This window comes from Teleopsis dalmanni, chromosome 2 (assembly GCF_002237135.1).
Source record: "Teleopsis dalmanni isolate 2A chromosome 2, ASM223713v2, whole genome shotgun sequence".
NCBI classification, from domain to species: Eukaryota; Metazoa; Arthropoda; class Insecta; order Diptera; family Diopsidae; genus Teleopsis; species Teleopsis dalmanni.
The window spans coordinates 129,579,196-129,598,804 of NC_051847.1; the positions used below are offsets into that span (position 1 = coordinate 129,579,196).

The following is a 19,609-nucleotide window of genomic DNA, read 5'->3' on the forward strand; positions in this document are numbered from 1 at the left end:
AAAAAAGACCAGATTTGTGGAAAGCCAACAATTGGATTCTTCACCACGACAATGCTCCATCGCACACGGCTCTTGTTGTACGTGATTTTTTGACCAAACACGGCACCACTGTCATCGCTCAGGCACCATATTTGCCAGATCTGGATTCGTGTGACTTTTTCCTGTTCCCAAAACTCAAATTGCCCCTTCGTGGTAAGCGTTTTGAGTCGATTGAATCGGTAAAAGAGAATTCGCCGAAGGAACTAAAAGCCATGCTTGCACGAAAAGTGTATGGAAGATTGGGTTGAGCGTTGGCATATGTGTATCGCTTCAGAAGGAGCATATTTTGAAGGAGATAAAATAAATTTGGAATAAAATTTAAATTTGTGTTTTGTTTATAAAATCCGGATACTTTTTGAGCAGAAGGTATAAGTCACGAGGTACAGATAATCTCGGTTGTCATGATATGTTGTTGTTTCTCTCACTCTATATTTTATAATTTATATTGAAAACAACTATTTTGCTCATGACATAATATGGTCCTACCTTTTTTCAAATTTAATAACAAAAATGTATCTTAATAAATTAATCTACTATGCCTTGCTTTCAAACTTAAATGAAACATAATTATTTTCAGATAAAAAGTGTTTCATATTCCTAAAGTGAAGTTCGTTTCTATTTTTTATTCGAATTTGATACTATATTGTGAGCATTCAGTTCAAGAAAAATTCAATCAAAGGTAATAAAATTCAAAATATATTTGAATCAACAAGTCCAACTGTGATGTTTATAGATGTAAGTACTAAAATTTTTTTGGTATTGAAATAGTAGTTAAATAATTTTTTATAAATTTACTCGCATATTTAACTCTAAAACTTGAGCTACAGAGAATTGAAACATACGTTCAGCCTTAAATTAGATATGAACTCTCATTTCAGTTCAGGTCTAAAAGTTTATGAAAGTATTCACACTAATAAAATAATATATGGAACATGTCTTAATAAGTGAGTTTAATTAGCATCCTATTTTATGTTTACACCATTATAATTTTATTTTGAATTTTTTTTTTAATTTTCAACTGTGAAACTTTTTCTTCTAAAAAATACAACTAGTGAAAAATTATTGCTATTAGGATCGTTTCATTTTAGGAACAGGTAATGATCCTTTATTACATCAAGGTAGTGAATTTGAGCTAAATAAAAATAAATATTAAAAATAATCAATTAAACTGTTATCCGAAGTCCAGTTTTTCTAGAAATGGTAAGTGTCTAGAAAATAAAAAAATTTGTAATAAGAAAGAAAGAAAAATGTCCATTAAATATTGGTCACATATTGTTTGTTCATTAAGAAATCATGATTTGCCCCTACTTAGACTAAATATGTGTATTTAAGCCAAATGCATAAATATCTGTTTAATTTAAGCATAAAAATAAGTACCAAATTAATAGTTAAGGAACATAATTGACAATTGTGATAGTCTTTTGGTTAAGGCCAAATGAAGCATAAAATTGACATGACCATCCGTCATATCGATCTCTATACCCAAATGTTTCTTTTATTTCGGCATCACTGCAAGGTGAAACTGCAGCATGTGAGGCGACAATTCAATTTATAGTCAGGAATAATGCAGTTTTTAGTTGACTGCAAACAACCAATCAACCTAAATAGATTTAGGTTGAACCATTCTAAAAACAATGTATTTATTTTCAAAAAGTTGCGATACTTAATTCTGTTGTTGTATAAATTTTAAATATTACAACCTATTTTGAAATTTTAGTAGAACCCAAAATGCTTCCAAATGAAGGTTCTTGGCCTGATTAAATTGAGTTAAACAATAGCAAATAATAACAATTATATATAAAGAATACGCTTTGCTTTATTTTCTTTATGTTCCATATCATCACAACAAAGAGTAACTAAAGATATATTTTTATAATAAATGTTTATTTTCTAATAGGAATTGGGATTTCTTTCGCATAAGCCAATACAGTTTCTTACATTTAATATCTCTTTTTATTTTGACATGTTCTTTCCAACGCAGTTTCGCATCTAGAGTCAAGCCAAGATATATAGCAGCATTTTTGCTTGGGATTACACAACTATTTAGATAAATAGGCTTATTTTGAATTTTCCGATTTGTGAAGTTAATGTGAACAGATTTAGTACTATTAAGTGTTGTTCGCCATTTCTTACACCATTTACTGACTTTAGAAATCGTAGCTTGAAGTGTGTTAGTTGAATCATCAACATTTGAACCAATACTCAGAAGAGCTGTGTCATCCGCAAAGGTAGCAGTTCAAAGACCCAGCGTTGAAGGGAGATCGGCTATACTAACTTGCGGCACCCCAGCTTTGATTGTTTTCAGGTCAGATGTTATGTCATTTTGTTTCGGAAGAATCTGTCAATCAAGTAGGATTCCAAAAGATCGCAAAATTGTTTAGGGAGCGTACTTCGTAGTTTTGACAGAGGGCCATTGTGCCATACTTTGTCAAATGCTTTGGCTACATCGAGGAAAACAGCAGAGCAAACTTTATTTTCTTCCAAGGCTTGTTCAATAACATTGGTAATTCTGTGAATGTGATCGATTGTAGAATGTTTATTTCTACGTCCGAACTGATGGGCTGGGATAAGTTTTCTGTCCTCAATAAGTTTGTTAAGACATTTAGCAATAATTTTTTCGCGCAGTTTTGATAATACAGGTAGATTTTGATAATATATGCGTTCCACTATATAAAAAATCACAGTGCATACTATTCGCAGCTTTCAGTAGTTCTCTTCCTTTGGTTGTTGTGAGGCGTGAACCCCAATGTGTGCTTTTTGTGTTAAAGTCTCCTCCGATGATGAATTTTTCGCCTAAGTGTTTAAAAAGTTGTGAGGACTTGACAGAGTGTCTTGGTGGACTGTATAAAGCAACAAATTTCAAGACTTAGGACTGGAATTCCACACTAACTGCTACCACTTTAAACTCAGCAGATGACAGCTTGCAGTATTTCTAATGTTTAATATTCATTTTGATTATGACGGCACTGCCTCTACAGGCACAGTTGTTTGGATGAGTTGAGTGGTAGACATCATAACCATTTATTTTGCAATAAGATTGGTTCGTAAAGTGGGTTTCTGCGATGAGGCATATATTTATGTTCTCAGATTTGAGAACCACTTCTAGTTCATTTTTGTGTTGAAACAACCCGTTGGCGTTCCAGAACATAGTCTTGGTAAATTTAGACATGTTGGATATTTGTCCTCTTTTCAAGGAGTTGAAGGCGACTCTCAAGTTGCTTATTAAAGGCTTCCTGAACATTACTTTAGTCCAGAATTTTTAATAGTAGGCTATTAGTGTCTTGAGTCGATGGTAACTCGGTAGAACCACTTTTTAGAACTTCAGCGAATTTATTTTTTTGCGTATTTATTGCTGTATCCGCAGTTTCTACGTTACTGATGCTTTGAGAATTTCGTTTTCTTTGTGTATCCCTGATTTTTTGGAGTTGCTTGGCAACTATACATCCTCGCTAGTTAGCTGGGTGAGATTCGTCACAAATGCAGCATTCGCGGTATTACTTCAGCAGGTTTAGGACAATTACTCGTGCTATGCAAGCCTGTACATTTAACGCAGTGTGGGACTTTTGAACAGAAGTTTTTTGTATGGTTAAAAGATTGGCAGGATGTACATTGAGAAATGAGTGGAGAACTTTTGATTGGTTCAATCTTGACAATATTATTAAGAATTGTTTTAATTTCGTAGATTTTTTTGATATCTTCGGTAAAATTGAACGTGAGCAAAAACATATCCAGTGACACTTTGGTTTTATACTTAAGCTTGTTTACATTGTTAATTATTTTTAACCCTTTTAACGATAGACTTGAAATTATCGCCGATTCTGTAATCTTCTGCATTAAAAACTGTTACTTTGAAAATACCATTATTAATAATTTTAATAAGATATTCATTTTTGACAAGGTTTTGGTTAGTAGCCTAAAATTTCGGATAATCAGTGATATTGGAAACCATTATAGGTGGTGGACGCAGATCAAAGTTTTTATTATTAGATTTTTTCTCATTTACATTAGCTTGGGCGTTATTAGCTTCAAAGGATTTTTCTGCTTCAGGTGATGAATTAGCTTTCTTTTTTTTGCTTGCTCTTTTTTTCTTTTTCAATATCCAATTCGTTTCAAAATTTTGCTCTTGCACTTGAAATAAGAGGTTTTTCTTTATTTTTCTCAGCAGATTTTACTTTTAAGTAATTATTTTCAGTACTTAAGACTGAGATTTCTTTTTGCAAAGCAATTATAAGTTTTTCCAGTTCGTTTATCCTATTTCCCATGGCTTGAGTATCGTTTTTACCTCCTGTAGGAGGATTAATTTTTTTATATTGTAGACACGTATCTCACTTTCAATTTCGATTGTTTTTTTCATGAAAATTATTTTCCCGGTTCTTAACCTTTTCTTTTTGTTTTATAAATAAATAAAAAGTTTTATTTTTATGAAAGTTTTCAAAGTTACTTAAAATTTATACTGTGGCAACGCCACGTTTAGAATTTCTTGCTTTCGTTAAGTAATGCATATGCTGTCTTTATCAGCTGATTTGAGCAAAACTCAATTTTTGCTTTTGTTTATTTTGTAAATCTTTTAAAATTTGATGCTGTTTTAATAAACTTCTTTCATCTATGATCAATGGAACAACCGATCACAATTTTGCGACCGAAATTCAACGTTTCGGACTAAAAAAGTAATAAAAATTATGGAGCGATCACTTTTCGCTCGCGTTCTATTCGCCTTTCGTCAAGAAACTCGTTGACTAAGTAATGATAAGTTATTAAAGTGAATTTACAGAAGTATATTTTATCATATATTCCTGAAAGAATATGTAGTGCATTAGACTTAAAAGCATACAACTCTAAATTCGTGAGAGAATCTTTGAATCTGCAGAATCAAACAATTTCAGCGTTCTACCCTTGACACACTCTTGCACATTCTTAACTGTCAAGTTTCTTTTCTGGTATATCATGGAGCTTTTAGCATACGTTTGAATACAATATATTGATAAGTTTGAAGTCTTCTAATGGTGGATGGAGCAGCATTGCCGTAAGAAACAAATCCATTAGGTAGGTTAAGTCTATTTATTTTACTATAAAGCAGAATTTTATTTTTCACTCACAACTTTCCTTATATTAATGATTATACAGCATACAGAGAGCCAGGTTCTTGACTCTTATATGTTATTCTATAGCCAAGTGTGTCATCTTCCAAGTGATTGACTTTATTTTCTTTGAATTTTGATTTCTACGGCTTGTAGTGAACATTGAATTCGTTTTTTCAGCACTTACTCTAATTTTCTACTTCTGAAAGCATCTGATTATCTTACCAATACTATTTTGTAAATTGTTAACAGTAGAATTATCATTTTGGTCAGCGAAGACTTACGTATTTTTTAATCAAGCATTTTGAGGTTACCTTATGCTTCTATATTTTATATCTTCATGTGTTTTTGAGGAAAGTTAGGTATATGCTATATGAAAATGCACCTTTTCACATAATTATATTTAAAGATAAGTATAGAAACATGCACAAGTAGTTACGGTTAGATACAACTGGCAAATGGCGGGTCGGTGCGGTTGGACTTAATATCCTAACCCACCACTGTACCATTGAGAAGATGTTTGGTTATCTTATATGAAGACGTATATACTATCTATTGTACCGTATATGCCATTACGTAGCTTAATATGGTACTTGTAGAAATAAAAACTAACAAGTTTTCAATGAAATGATCAGATTTTAATTTTGACACGAAAAGTTTTTTACGTTAAATGAATTGAAGAATTTTTTTAATTAAAAAGTTTTTATGTAAGAGTACGTTTACAAAATTCTGAATAATTTATTTTATATACCACAGCCTTTTTTAATTAATGCTGTCAAGAAATCAATATCGTTGCTCAAATAAGAAAATTTTTACCTACTATACTATTGAATCCAAGAGTGGTTCGTACCATCAATATTATTACGATCGTTTGAAATTATACAATAAAGCAGAAATAGAACAAAATTTTGAATACATCATAAATTTTGTGGCTTCAAATTTTCCGCTTTCTAAATTTGAATTGCTTTGCAAGATCTGACACTTATCTAATCCAGAAGATTAGATATAGTTGCAAACCGGTTGTGTCCTAAAACTCAAAACAACTAATTAAACTTGTGACCTATTTCTGGAACTGCGGTAAATATAATCCATCCTTAATACTGTGATTTTTTGTTGTACAATTTTACTCATTAAAAATTTTTGGTTTTAAAGCTGTTTATTCCTCTCAAATATGCATTCTGAACTTCAAGACTTTCGTTCTGTGCTGACTAGCAAATGCATTACAGTCGTACAGAGCGGTAGAAAATGTAAAGACGTAATTCGCACCATTAAATCGTAAGTAAAAATTTGATTTTCCAAGATCTTTTGTTTAAATTCTGCTCAACATTTAACATTTAGGAAGTGCAGTACTCAAAAGTTTATTGGGTATGATGCTGAATGGGTGACTGTTGAAGGAAAAAGAAAACCTGTTGCGCTCTTGCAATTGGCCACAGCAGACGGATACTGCGCCTTGATAAGACTCTGTAATATGGATTACATGCCAAAGGTCCTGTCAGATTTTTTGAGTGATCCGACCATATTAAAATTAGGCGTTGCACCAGTCGACGATGCACTCAAATTATACAATGACTACGGCCTTAATACTAACGGCACTTTCGATTTGCGCTACTTAGCTGTGCTAACGGGTCGTAATGGCGGTGGCTTAGCGAATTTGTCAAAACACGTACTTCAAGTACAAATGGATAAATCCTATTATATTAGGTGCTCCGACTGGCAAGCCGATAGGCTGTCTCAAAGACAAATTAGTTACGCTGCTGCTGACGCTATTTTGGCTGTTGATATATACATGAAATTATTTAACGAGTTGCTGCAAGAGTAAGTATTTCAAGAGCGTTAGAAATATCAGAAAAAAATTATTTTTATCTAACTTTAAGTTGCGGATTATCCAAAGCATGTCAGTCAATTTTTCCATTATTAGACGTGGAGTATGCTCAGAAAAAAGCAAATGATATGAGGCGACAACGACTTCAACAGACTATCGAAAGAAATTTGCAGAAAAAGCAAAAAGAGCTCTCAAATACAACGGAAAGCGATTGTTTAGAAAAAGAATCAGAGCAACCTCGATGTAGTGGTCACTCACAAAGCATAGGTGCTGGAAACAGTTCACTATGCGAAGTTCTTACTTCAAATTAAGCTCACGTGAACTAGTAAGGCGATAGGTTGGTTTTAGAGGCAAAGCACGTTGAGAAATATGTTGGGTCTAAAATAATTGACAACAAAGTACTTCAACACTTGATGAAACATACAAACCAAACTCTCTTCGATCTTAAATTATTCAATAAGTACTTGAAAAATAAGGTATTTGTGCGAATATATTTGATACTAACATGGATATCACTACGAAATTCCATTACAGAGTCAAAAAACCCAATTAAGAGTTTAGAAGCGAATCAACATTATTGAGCCGGTAATAGAGCATACATACATATACATGTACATATATATTAATTATTAAGTAATTTTATAGCTTCAACTTTTGCGACTGTGCTTTGCTTCAAAGTGTCTACTTCTATCAGCCTTCAGAAAAACTATAGATGAAAACCAGTATAGATTTCCAATTTAATTGGAAAATGAATTTATAAATGCAAACTAATTTCTAAACCACTCTTCAACTTAAAGCTTAGAAGTTAGTAAAAAAAATCTACCTAATTACGTGTAAGTCTAATTCTATACATTCTCATAAATTTATGTTATAACTGCCCATAATTTACTGATTGTAGCAATTCATCGGGACGAAATGGAATTGTTTTTAAAAAGACTAATATGAAGAATTATAAACACATTGAGAAATTTTTGTGACAATTGCTTTTCGGACCCAAAACTTTTGCTGTGGAATATTAAAATTATCGAATAGAGGGTGGCAGTTCCAAAGGAGCTATAAAACTGGTTAGGCTAACAAAATGGTAGAAAAGGAACAAAAAATTATGAAATATTTAAAACTGGACTAAAAATATCTTATTGCACTGGACTAGTATTGGTTCCTTTATTAGTAGTTTTACAGATCACTTTCGTATACAAAAACGTTGGTTGAACAAAACTTGCGCTATATTTTGTACACAGGAAAGAACGACGAATTTTTACACTTAAAAGCTTATATGCGTTTAGAACTAAAATAGAAAATAAAATTTATTTTAATAGCCAAAATTAAAAGAGAGTTTAAAAAGTATTTTATATAAATATTTCACAAACTTTTTGAACATTTTTCCAGTAATCATATAATGGTTGCACCGAATTCTGATGGTAGTGCTTAGTGAGATTATTAATAAACAAAATGTACGTATTACTATATTGGTAAAATAGATGATTCACTTGATTCTTAAGTAAAAGTTTTTTTTTAGAATTTTCCGTAATCAAATTAAGGTCTCAAAGAAATATTAAATGTTTATAAATGATTAATTATTAAAGCTTGAAAAGATTATTAATGTTAAGTCATTTCGAAAACATAAAAATAATAATCCATTTCGTGGTTCAGCAGAATGGTATTACAAGCCGCTCAACATGTTGGATACTTCAGGTTTTGTGGCGTCTGAAGTAGCCAGAAAGTGTGATGTCAAATTATACTCATAGTTACTCTAAAGATCGAGCTGATGTGGACAATTCTCTCAAAAATAAGTCGTCCATTTATAAACACATTATAGAGCTGACTTTGTTCTATGGCTGTATTGTTTACATGAGAGTTCTTGAAACTCACAAAATTTGTGAAAGCGCTGTAGCGTATTAAACGGATAGTCTTGCATCGATATCTCCGAATTGAGATCTCAGCTATATAAATATTGAAAAAGCACTAAAAGATTAAGGATGGTCTTGCGTCGATTGAGATCTCAGCTATAGAAATATTGAAAAAGCACTAATAGATTACAACATCATCCACTTGATTCAACTCTCTTTGCTGAACATAACCTCCACAACAAAAGGCATACATAAGAATATTTATAAAATAATAAATAAAAAACTTATCGCCATGTTGTTGGTGATCTTATATAAGTTGTTTATTTTAATTTAAATAAAACCAAGTTTTTCTAGTTATGTACTTTTGGTTCACTTAATAACCCAAGTAAAAGTGAACGAGCATGCTTTTTTAGAGTTGAGAGCTAACAAATCCAAAAGGCACTTTCCCAGACAAGACATTCTGCCGTTAATGAAACTAAGTGCAGGGGCGGATTCGAGAGGCCGCGGTTGTAAACTTATACCAACTGGACTCAATTGGACTTATTTACTCTTGCTCTTAAAGTGGATATGACTTTAACTTTAAAGCATTGTCAAACATAAAACTAATAAAAATAAAAAGTAATAAAAATAAGACGCAAAAACTAGAAAAATGTAATCAAAATTTAATAACTAGAAATGAATAACAAAATTTAAAAAATTCTAAACGATATACTGCAATCTTTTGCTATTAAATATAATGTTGCGATTTTTTTCTATTATCCTTTTTGGTTGCCAAACCACAAGAATTAGTTAACCGTTGCATTTTTTCGAAGTTTATTGAATTTCGTACTTGTCTGGCTTCTTTCCAACAAAGTCAATCTTTGTCTTTGTACCACAAATTAGTAACAGAAAATTCTATGAGTTCCGAGATACACAAATATGCAACTGAATTTGTGCATATGTTTGGCAGAATATGCAAAGGATCCATGCATGCTGTGCGACGATAAAAATTAATATATATGTCCTTGACGTCAAGTATGTGCAAATAACTTCAACAAAAACATATTTAAAGTGCACAAGAAAATTGCTGTAAAATTATTCCTTAAGGACATTTGTTAAACGATTTTTGGAAAGCCAATTTTTGGCAAACAGTGAAATGGTACAATCTGGCTACAAGGTAGAAAAGATAGAAAAAGGACATAATGTACGAGTTCTTACTTATTTTGGTTTAAATTTGTTTTTTACTTCACTTTCTGTTTATGGCGCAAGATATTCAAATTGCAATTGCGCTCAGGAGAAGGACTGCGTTCTAAACTTGCATTGCATATTTGACTTATTTTTTATTTATATTTTGGACCAAGAAGTTAAAATTTTGCTAAAAATGTGAATTTTATTTTCAATGTGATCAGAATAATTTTTCTTATATCTTCAGTAGCTGATAAGCAAATTGGATGCAAACAGTTTATAAGAAAAAATGAATAGAAGAAAATATTGTAAATTAGTTTAGAAAATTGAATTCTGTAAAAATTAAGTTAAATTCTTTATGAAATTGAATTAAATAAAGGAATTCAGCAACATATTTGAGAGAAGCATATTGAAAGAAATACAGTTTCTAACTAATTATTATTAACTAATTAACTAATTATACATTTATGCGTTTTAACATGATTATTTATTTCACAATATTACAGCTTTCACAACTTTAAGAGTACGTGATGTGTACGTTAATATTTTGACATTCAGAGCTTTAAATTAATTATTTATGACCTACATTTCAAAATTATTAATTTACATATATCAGACTTTATTTACTGACCAGAATTATTAATCAGCACAGGAGATTCAAAAATAGTTTCCAATGTTAGGTTTTATATTAATTATTTTAAATAAATTAAATAAATAGAAAGAAATAAAATTGAATATTTTAAAATATATTAAATAACTAGCTCGACCCGGCGAACGTTGTTTCCCCTTGCAATTAATTTTCCTGGCGTTCGTTGCGTTGCTCTTGACTTTCATTAGCACGTGTAATTGCATCCTGGTTTCTTACATCTTCATTGTTTTCTACCGATCTATTTAACCGATGGTTCTGGAGTAATTATGAATTCCGACTCCGTCGACCAATATTTCCTCCTCGTCCATGAAGACGTGGCATTGTTTTTTGTACAATATTTATATCTTTATATATATAATTCTTCTTTTTTGTGTGTTGAATTTTTGAATTCGCTGGATTTACCAGGAATACCACCACATAACTTAAGATTAAAAATTGGCTCACCTATAATTATGCTGCGGAATTTAAATGCATTTAAGCTATGCAACGTCAGTTTTACAATTCATTTTAGAGATTTTAAAGTTTTTAAACAAATCAAAGTAAGCATGAATAAATTTTAAATTTTTAATATAAATGTATATGGATACCAAAAAATAAAAAATTGATTAAAAAGACTATATCCAGTGGGCCAAATTGTGAATCTAAACCTTCCTTGAATCCACTTGAACACACACAAAAAATTTCATCAAAATCGGTTCAGCCGTTTAGGAGGAGTTCACTGTCAACACACGTACAGAAGAATTATATATATAAGATAATAAATAAAAAAAAAGGTGAAAAAAACTAAAAATTAAATAAAAATAAACTGACAATTGCTTTTAAAAAAAATAAGTTAAAAAAAAGTAAATAGAAAGTGAAAAAAATAACTGAATTTTATCAAATAAATAGGTCCATAAGTAATGGCACAAAAAACACTTCCCAAAGTGAACAAATAAAAAATTGGTTAAATAAATAAGCGAATAAGCAAATGGCTAAATAGGAATAAAAAAAATTAAATTAATAATTTTATAAATTAATAAGTGACTATAAAAAACAGAACCTCAAGTATTGAAGTGCAAATTTGCGTTTAAATAAATGAAATTTAAATATTGATTTATAAATAAAATAACTAGTAGTAGACAAAGAAAAAAATATAAATGAGTAATGAATATTCTAATTAAATATAAAATAATTAAATATTATCAATAATAATCACAATAATATTATTAATTAAATGTTTTGAAATATATTTGCACCATTTTATCCACTTAACTCATGATTGATGTAATGCTATTTGTCAAAATTAGAGATGAGATACTCAAATATATTTTATTGCACCAGATGCCATAAGCTACTTTTTTTCACTATCTGTATTTATACATGTTTACCTTCAAAGATATGTTGGTTGCAGTAGCGAGGCGTCAGCTTTTTGGCAAGGTGTTGACAATTTGATCAAAACAGAATTCCAACTATAACGTATTCCCTCTACTTTTAAGCCTTGTCCTTTCCATAAGCGAATAGCGTACAAGACCAACAAAACAATTTATTTAAATGTTCGCAGCCTGTGATCCACTGGTTTTTATTTACCATAAAGCTGTAGCTGTAGGAAAACGGCGACTTACCACAGATTTCGACATTTTTTCATCGGGTACCAAATTCTTTATATCTGAAGTTGGTCTGTTCATTTTATGAATTAAAACCTTTTTTTCAGAAGATCGTTTAAAAAAAGATATTTGAATCAAATCTTTAATTACCCATTTATCCATTTCTAGATATTATTTTTCACTTCAAATTTTTTAAATTTTTTCTTTACTTTTACCTTTTGTTAGTATAAAATTGCAAAAATTACTTTGTTTTTGGTTTATTTCCAACCTCTACATAAGTGTAAGAAACTCTCATGCATTCATTTTCTCTTTTACTTTGTATTTACTATGCGCGGTTCAGTTTTTTTACTGAACCATTTGCCCATATAAAACAGCAACCGTGACTTATGATTCAGTTTAGTCGAATGAACCTCTAGTCAAATGCAAAGCGATTTTCGCTCAGTCATTTCTTTTCTCTTTTGTATTTACTTTGCATAACATTGGAGGTTCAATTTTTTTATTGAACCGCTTGCACGCATTAATTTAAGAGTTATGATTATTTTACGTACATATTTTGCGGGGCTTGTTTTCTCTTTTATTTTTATATTTGTTTGCATGTTTTGTGTTGTGTATTCAATATTGAACATAGTCCCAATGTGAATGTTATTTCAGTAATAAGTAATAATTTCTGCAGTCTAATCGGTTAAAATTGCATCCAGACTTGTATAAAAGGGATTCAAACTATTAGAAACCTGCATAAACCATTAGAAAATAAAGTCACTATAGTATTAAACATATATTTTGATTTAGACAGACCACATTTCAGTAAAAAATAGTACTTTAATAGTACTTAAAACAAAACAAGGTCTTGACTTTTGAGTACGAGATCTGTATTGAGTCTTCAATCTGGACATAGTGTATTATATATAGCAATAGGACGTACCTTCAAACTTTTATAAGGAAATACAGTAATGATTTCAATACATGTTTGAATAAATATTATCTAGTTTAAACTTAACAATTCAATTTATAAAAATTTGGATGTTCGCTATAGTACACGAAATCAGGAGATTAGTGACATGCTTAATAAAAAAGCAACTATTTGTCACGGATGAAGAGCTAAAAAATCAATACTGTGAAATAACAAAGTCTGAGTGGTACTGAAACCATTTTGGCGCTCATCTAAATGCCGCGGCCTAAGTACAGTTTTGTACATAAGAAGCTAGTATCATAATGGCTGATACATTAGTTCTTTAATTCATGAATTATCTTCTATAATTGTCTAGTCCCAAAATATATAGAATTAGAGTGGTTTAAGCGCTTTTTTAATAGCTTTATGTTTTTCAACGGATTATAGAGTTTAGAGTCATTACTTTATGCTTAAGTTATATCATTGCTAATTCTATTTATATTTAACTAAGTTTTGACACTCAATTTAAGAGAGTGAAATCGGTCTTAATGCTACTTTTTGAGGTTGCTTAAATTTATAATCTACTCACGGGGGTATCATTGATTAAATTTTGGACAAATTAATAATAGAAATGTATTAATTCAACTTTATTACAATAAAATATATATTATAATTCTATTATAATTATATTATAATCTAAAATAATTTTATAGAATATATTTTTAAATGTGTATTGATAAGATATTTTTCTAAGTGCATTCCAAAGTATTATCTACTAAGTTCTAAAGGAAGCGTTGTTAAAGTAAGAGTAGTGGATCATCATCATATTTCAGCCAACGTTATATATTATCTGGGCTGAGTTGGACAAGTTCTGTTTAAGTCATTACCTTAACATGTGATTAATAATAGTTTTGATTTTTATAATTTAATAATTGGAAGATTACTAATTACATTTGACAAAAATTTTAAATTTAAAAGTTTCATTTCAGTAAATGTTTTTCTAACGAAGCCTCTTCTAATGCCAATAAATGGAAGAATCACCTAAAATTGTTTAAACCGAGTATTTCTTAAATAGACTTATTAGATAAAAAAGCTTTAAATTTTGTTTTATTTTATTGAAAAAATAATAATATAATGAACATGAAAAAGTGATGTTTTCTTCCAACTTGTAGGATACAAGATATATGTATGAGAGACTTGTACATGTCAGCAAATATAAAAATTAATGTAAAAGTTGTTTTGTAGCAAAAAGTAAAATGTTTAATGATTACTTCTTTTTATACTGCAAACTTTTCTTATTTATTGAATAACTTTTTCCCAATTTTTTTATGTATTTAATAAGTACATAACTTGACTGACATAATAATTGGTGTACTAAGAGCATATTTAAAGATGTCTGGATTGTCTACAAAAATTGCACCAGTAACGAAAAAAATGTTAAATTTTACATTTTAAATAAAAATTACAGCTTTTTTTAAATATATGGAAAGAATTCAGAGAAAATAATTTAGTTTAAAGATACAAAATAAAAAAGATGTTTGTTTATTAGTTTAATTCTCCAAATACATTTAAGCTGACTATCACATGTAATTATTTTGGTTTTAGATTATCAATAATTACATTCAAAACTGTCTCCAAATTTCAAGACACTGAACACGGATTCACACATATTTTTATTAGATTTTGTGTTCAATTCAGTCAACTTTAAGGATCAAAATGTTCAGTCGCTTCCAATATTCCAATATTGACCAATATTCGCATAAAGTTTCTCCTTGTTTTTTTCTAAACATAACTCTTTATAGAACAAATAATAGAGCAAAACACTTCTTAAAAAATGGTGAAAGGTTCTAATAGCATCTTTTAAGAGCATAAATTAGTTCTATTTTTCGCAAAACACCTTCTGGGATATGAGTATGCAGTTAAGATTGCTCATAAAATGCATCTGAAGAAATTAACTTTTATTAACCTTTGTGAAACGACTTTTGTAAAACACACTCCTCGATCTCTGTGAGTATTTTATGTATTATATTACAGCTTTAAAAAATTACATAAAACCTATTGATATTTTTTATATAATCTTTGGGAGTGTCTCATAAATTGTTTGGAAGCTGTGAAAAATGGAAAAAGATCTTAATATTTTTTATGTTTTATTAAGTAATATTAAATTTTTTTTTTATTTCAAAAAATTAGTATTATTCATTAGTATCCTTTAACATCATTTTCTTTTTTAAACTATGTTAAATATGACTGGAATGATCATTTTTAATATTTCTAAAGCTTTTGACAAGGTCTGGCATGACGGCCTGATAGTAAAAATGTCTCATGCGGAAAATGTGTTCCAGGCAGACTAACTAAGATCATCGACAGCTTCCTACGTGGGAGGTCCTTCTGCACGAAAATCAACAGCGTTCTCACGTCAGTCCAATCTATAGAAGCAAGGGCTCCTCAGGGATAGCCACTTTCTCCCACTTTCTACAATATTTATACATCTGATATTCCAATGTTAGATCCCTCGACCCTGGCGTTATATGCTGACCAACTCATTTCAAGAGCATATAAACCTCATTCTTGAGTATTTCCAGAAATGGAAAATAGAAATCTGTAATGAAAAAACTAAGGCTCTGTTTATAACGCGTAAGTGGAGACAGAATCCGTCGAGTGTGAGAGCGGGTGAAATGGTAATAAACTGGGAGGATAGCGTTAAATATCTCAGTATCACGCTGGACAAACGATTCACATTGCTTAAACATGTTCAACTGAAAAGAATTAGCTGTGCCTAAAATCTTCATCATCTCCAACTGCTTTTCAGAAATGAAAATCTCAATGCTAAGAACAGGAAGCTGATATATAACCAAATATTTCCATGTGTAACGTTTAGCAAGGCCTTAAACACTACTATTCGCCAAATAGAAATTGCACAAAGTCAGGCTCTGAGAAGACTTTTGAAGGTACCATGGTATATTAGGACGAATGGCATTCTCAGGGCCCTCAAGATTTATCCGATCAAAAAATACATAAAGAATAGAGTCGTTTAATTATTTGTGAAAACTGACAGACTTAGCAACATCGCATTATCGAATCTTAGAATGGTTACAGGCTCCTCAGAAAGGTATGCAGATCTGAGGACAATTATTGCTTAGTCTGATGAAGTTATAAACAATAACCCAGTCAAGGCGCAAAGAGGGATTTTGAAGATATCTCGAGTCAGTAAATAGTAAATGTGATCAAGTGCACTGGCTTAAATAGCTTCAACATAACAATGATATATTACGAGTATAATCAGAAATGAGAAATATAATATTCGATTCTAGGTAGGTTTGTTTTACGCGATGTGCGAGTATTTCACTTCAGTATTTTAGTACCAATAACTCGTTTATAACTATATATAAACGTACTTAACGCTTCATCGTTAGACTTTTCTTAATTGGTAAGGAGTGTTCCAGTACTGTAAATCAGCAGTTGGAGAACAATGCAACAGGATCTAGAAAGTAGCAAGCGTTTAGATCCACAAAAGTTGAAACTCTTTTCAGGTTTTGTTAGCTTGGAACAAAATTTACGCATTCTAAAAATTATGTATATCTTTCCAAGCTCTATTAGATTAAAGATTAATTATTGAAAAAGAAATGAAATGACTACAAAGCACTGTGTGTTCGTTCTGGATATATTAATTAAAATGTCCGAAGAATCGAGTAGTCTAGTACCTTATTTTTACCTTCAAAATTAATTTAAATGTTTAATCAAAAATAAATAAAATAAATAAATAAAAATTTATTGTAAGGAACTCTGGTTTGATGAGTCATACTTTGACCAGAAAGAATCGTTACAGATTGAATACTGTTTTCGCACTTTTAGCTCTCACAATTGTTGACAAGAGAGCGTGTGTAAATTACTATCTCCAGCTCCAGTTTGGGTAAAAAACAATTACTGAATAACTACTTATACATTATGTATAACTTATATACGCATAGTTATATATTATGTATTACAAGTAACCGATGAATAGTTATGATTAATCTAATTTTGAGTGTCTACAACTCCCTGAAACAAACTTCTTAAGGAGATTTTCAGTAAGAGCGCTTCGAATTAAAAAAGGAATGGTTTGACCAGATAAAATATCTATATTTTATTGCAGTTGTATGTACATTATAAGGCTCCAAAATTATTGTAGCGTGGCCGCAAGCACCCACTAAGTTTATTCTACAAAAAATAATTTAGTTATTTTTTTTTTCATTTACAGCATATATTGTACATAAAGTAGTGTCATAGCTTCTATGTTCTTTGAAACTAATTAGAGAATGAGTATTAACAGAATTTCATTCTGATGAGGGAAGAGATAATATTATTAAAACTAAAATCATTTTGAGAACAAATATTGAAAACAAACAGAAAAATCATCAGAAAATGTTCATCTTATAAATATATGAATAACATATTTAGATGATTTAAATCAAAAAAAAGTGCTTTCAGTTTAGAATTGTAAATCATACATGGTTTAATTTTTAATTTAATTTTATTTTTAATTTTTGTTTTTTAATATATTTCATAAGATATCCAATAGAGACATGAAAACAGAATGAAAATTTAAATCCAATATATTTTGTTACATCAATTCAAGAGTAATTTCTTGTTTTTTATTTTTGTTCAACAAAACATATTTGCTTTAGGGAGTAAAAGAAACACAAAAGTGGAATATAGAATTTTGTTAGACAAATTAAAACACCTTTACTGGCATCCATCAATCATTAGGATAGGAAACTTTGGACAGTAAAGAACTTGCATAGACAATAAAAACTACTTTTCAACAACTTCGTTTTTTTTTTGTTTTCATTTCGAAAATCAAATTTTAAAAATTTCCAAAGGAATTGATAAATGCGGTTGGAAGTACAAGTACAGGACTTCAAACAACCCGATGAAGACATCAGACACTGAAAAGCAAAACTGTAAGTGGCAAATTTGTTAGCAGCTTCGGTTAGTGCCATTAGTGCACAGAAACTTCCGTTTCCTGCTCAAGTAGTGTCTGTGTGCTTACCTATTCAGTGTGTTTGGTATGTCCACATATGCATACAGCATTTACATATATAATTAAAATATTTATATACTTATTCATATATGTATACATGTATCGTAAATGTGTGCTGATTCCACACTAGAGTATTTTACGAACATGTGAAAATGTTAGTTTCTATTCAACTTTTTTGAAGCATTTGTTCTTAATGTGCCTGAAGTCTACTAACATTTATTTTTTTTTTTTATGTTTTCATTTACAAATTATGTTATTTTATTTTAGCCAAAGTTGCCAGTACAAAATAAAAATTTATTAAAGTTTTCCATAATAAGTTTCTCTACTACATCTAACACATCTGTTCGACTTAGAGTCACATGTGGTAGTACTCGTAGAGATCTAATTGAAGTTGTTTCGTATTACTGCTGGTATTTTATGGAAAACAGTGAAAAATATTTAATTAAAGAAAGTCCTATTTTCAATTATTTTGAAATGTATAAACTATTTGCACTTTTATTATGAATATTTGGAAAAGTAAAATAATTTCATTGTGTAAATATTTGGACAAAATTTTTCCATACAACCTCATTGTTATGATTCCAAATACCTAAATATGATTTAACATAACTAATTTTCATATTTTGGTTTTGTAGGTTGAAGAAGAACGTGGGAATAATGGAATTTGGATCATAATTTAATAATATAATTATTTAAATGAATTAGTTTATATCAATATTTAACAACAAAACGTTATACATTATTCACAAAAGAAAATTTTGAAATCAAATTGCGGACAAATATAATTATAAATATAATATAATACAATAATTTAATAAATATAACCATAATAAATAAATATTATTATTTAAATTAATATTGATATAAGCTTGGAATGATTTCAGAAATGTAGACTCTTTAAATCGTCTTTTTTATGAATGCACGTTAGTCTTTTAGGAATAACCAATTTGTTCTAATGTGATATTTTAGAAAAATATAAAATACCTAAATATTATAATCCATTTCTCAACCAAATGGTTCAGATACAAGTTTGTGTCAGTTTCGGGAAAGGCATGGTGAAACACCTGAATGCAGATTTTGAGAAAGTCCTCATGTTAACAGCAACAGACTTATTCATCTGTGGGACAAAGTTATTGCTTCTCATAATAAATAGAAAAAAACTATATAGTCAAAGGTGCTCAAGTTACCCGATCTTACTAAAATTCTAAATATGTTGGCATAAATTAGTGGTATGGTTTTAATATTCATTACACATATGCATTCGAATCAACATTTCCTATTGTAGTTTTATTATAGTTCTATGATGTGATTATGTTTTTTTTTTCATCTGATATCTAGGTTGACATCCGATATCTGATGTTTTTTACGTTGGTGTCAAAATAAAAATTCGTGGCAGATTCAATAGTATAGTCGACAGTTACTAGCTAAGCATTAAAGCGATGTACGTATACCTTATCTTGTCCTCCTTCACTGCTAATACCATTTTTGCAGATAAAAAGCAGCAATGACATCATTCTT

At 29.9% G+C, this 19,609-nt stretch overlaps 1 protein-coding gene across 1 annotated transcript; it reads left to right on the forward strand.

The window, feature by feature from the left end:
- Nucleotides 1-634: 634 nt before the first annotated feature.
- LOC119685585 (exonuclease 3'-5' domain-containing protein 2-like) lies at nucleotides 635-7,511 on the forward strand. The gene is made up of 6 exons (XM_038099906.1): nucleotides 635-774; nucleotides 5,874-6,194; nucleotides 6,270-6,392; nucleotides 6,456-6,932; nucleotides 6,992-7,415; nucleotides 7,474-7,511. Exons 3-5 carry the CDS (start codon nucleotides 6,289-6,291, stop codon nucleotides 7,248-7,250), a joined length of 840 nt encoding a protein of 279 aa, XP_037955834.1. The 5' UTR covers nucleotides 635-774; nucleotides 5,874-6,194; nucleotides 6,270-6,288; the 3' UTR covers nucleotides 7,251-7,415; nucleotides 7,474-7,511.
- Nucleotides 7,512-19,609: the final 12,098 nt, after the last annotated feature.

Excerpts from the sequence above, each read along its gene's own strand:
- LOC119685585 (XM_038099906.1), top strand. The coding sequence starts at position 6,289 with ATGCATTCTGAACTTCAAGACTTTCGTTCTGTGCTGACTAGCAAATGC. Across the intron at positions 6,393-6,455 it reads GTAATTCGCACCATTAAATC|GAAGTGCAGTACTCAAAAGT; the intron begins GTAAGTAAAAAT and ends TTTAACATTTAG. Across the intron at positions 6,933-6,991 it reads TTTAACGAGTTGCTGCAAGA|TTGCGGATTATCCAAAGCAT; the intron begins GTAAGTATTTCA and ends TCTAACTTTAAG.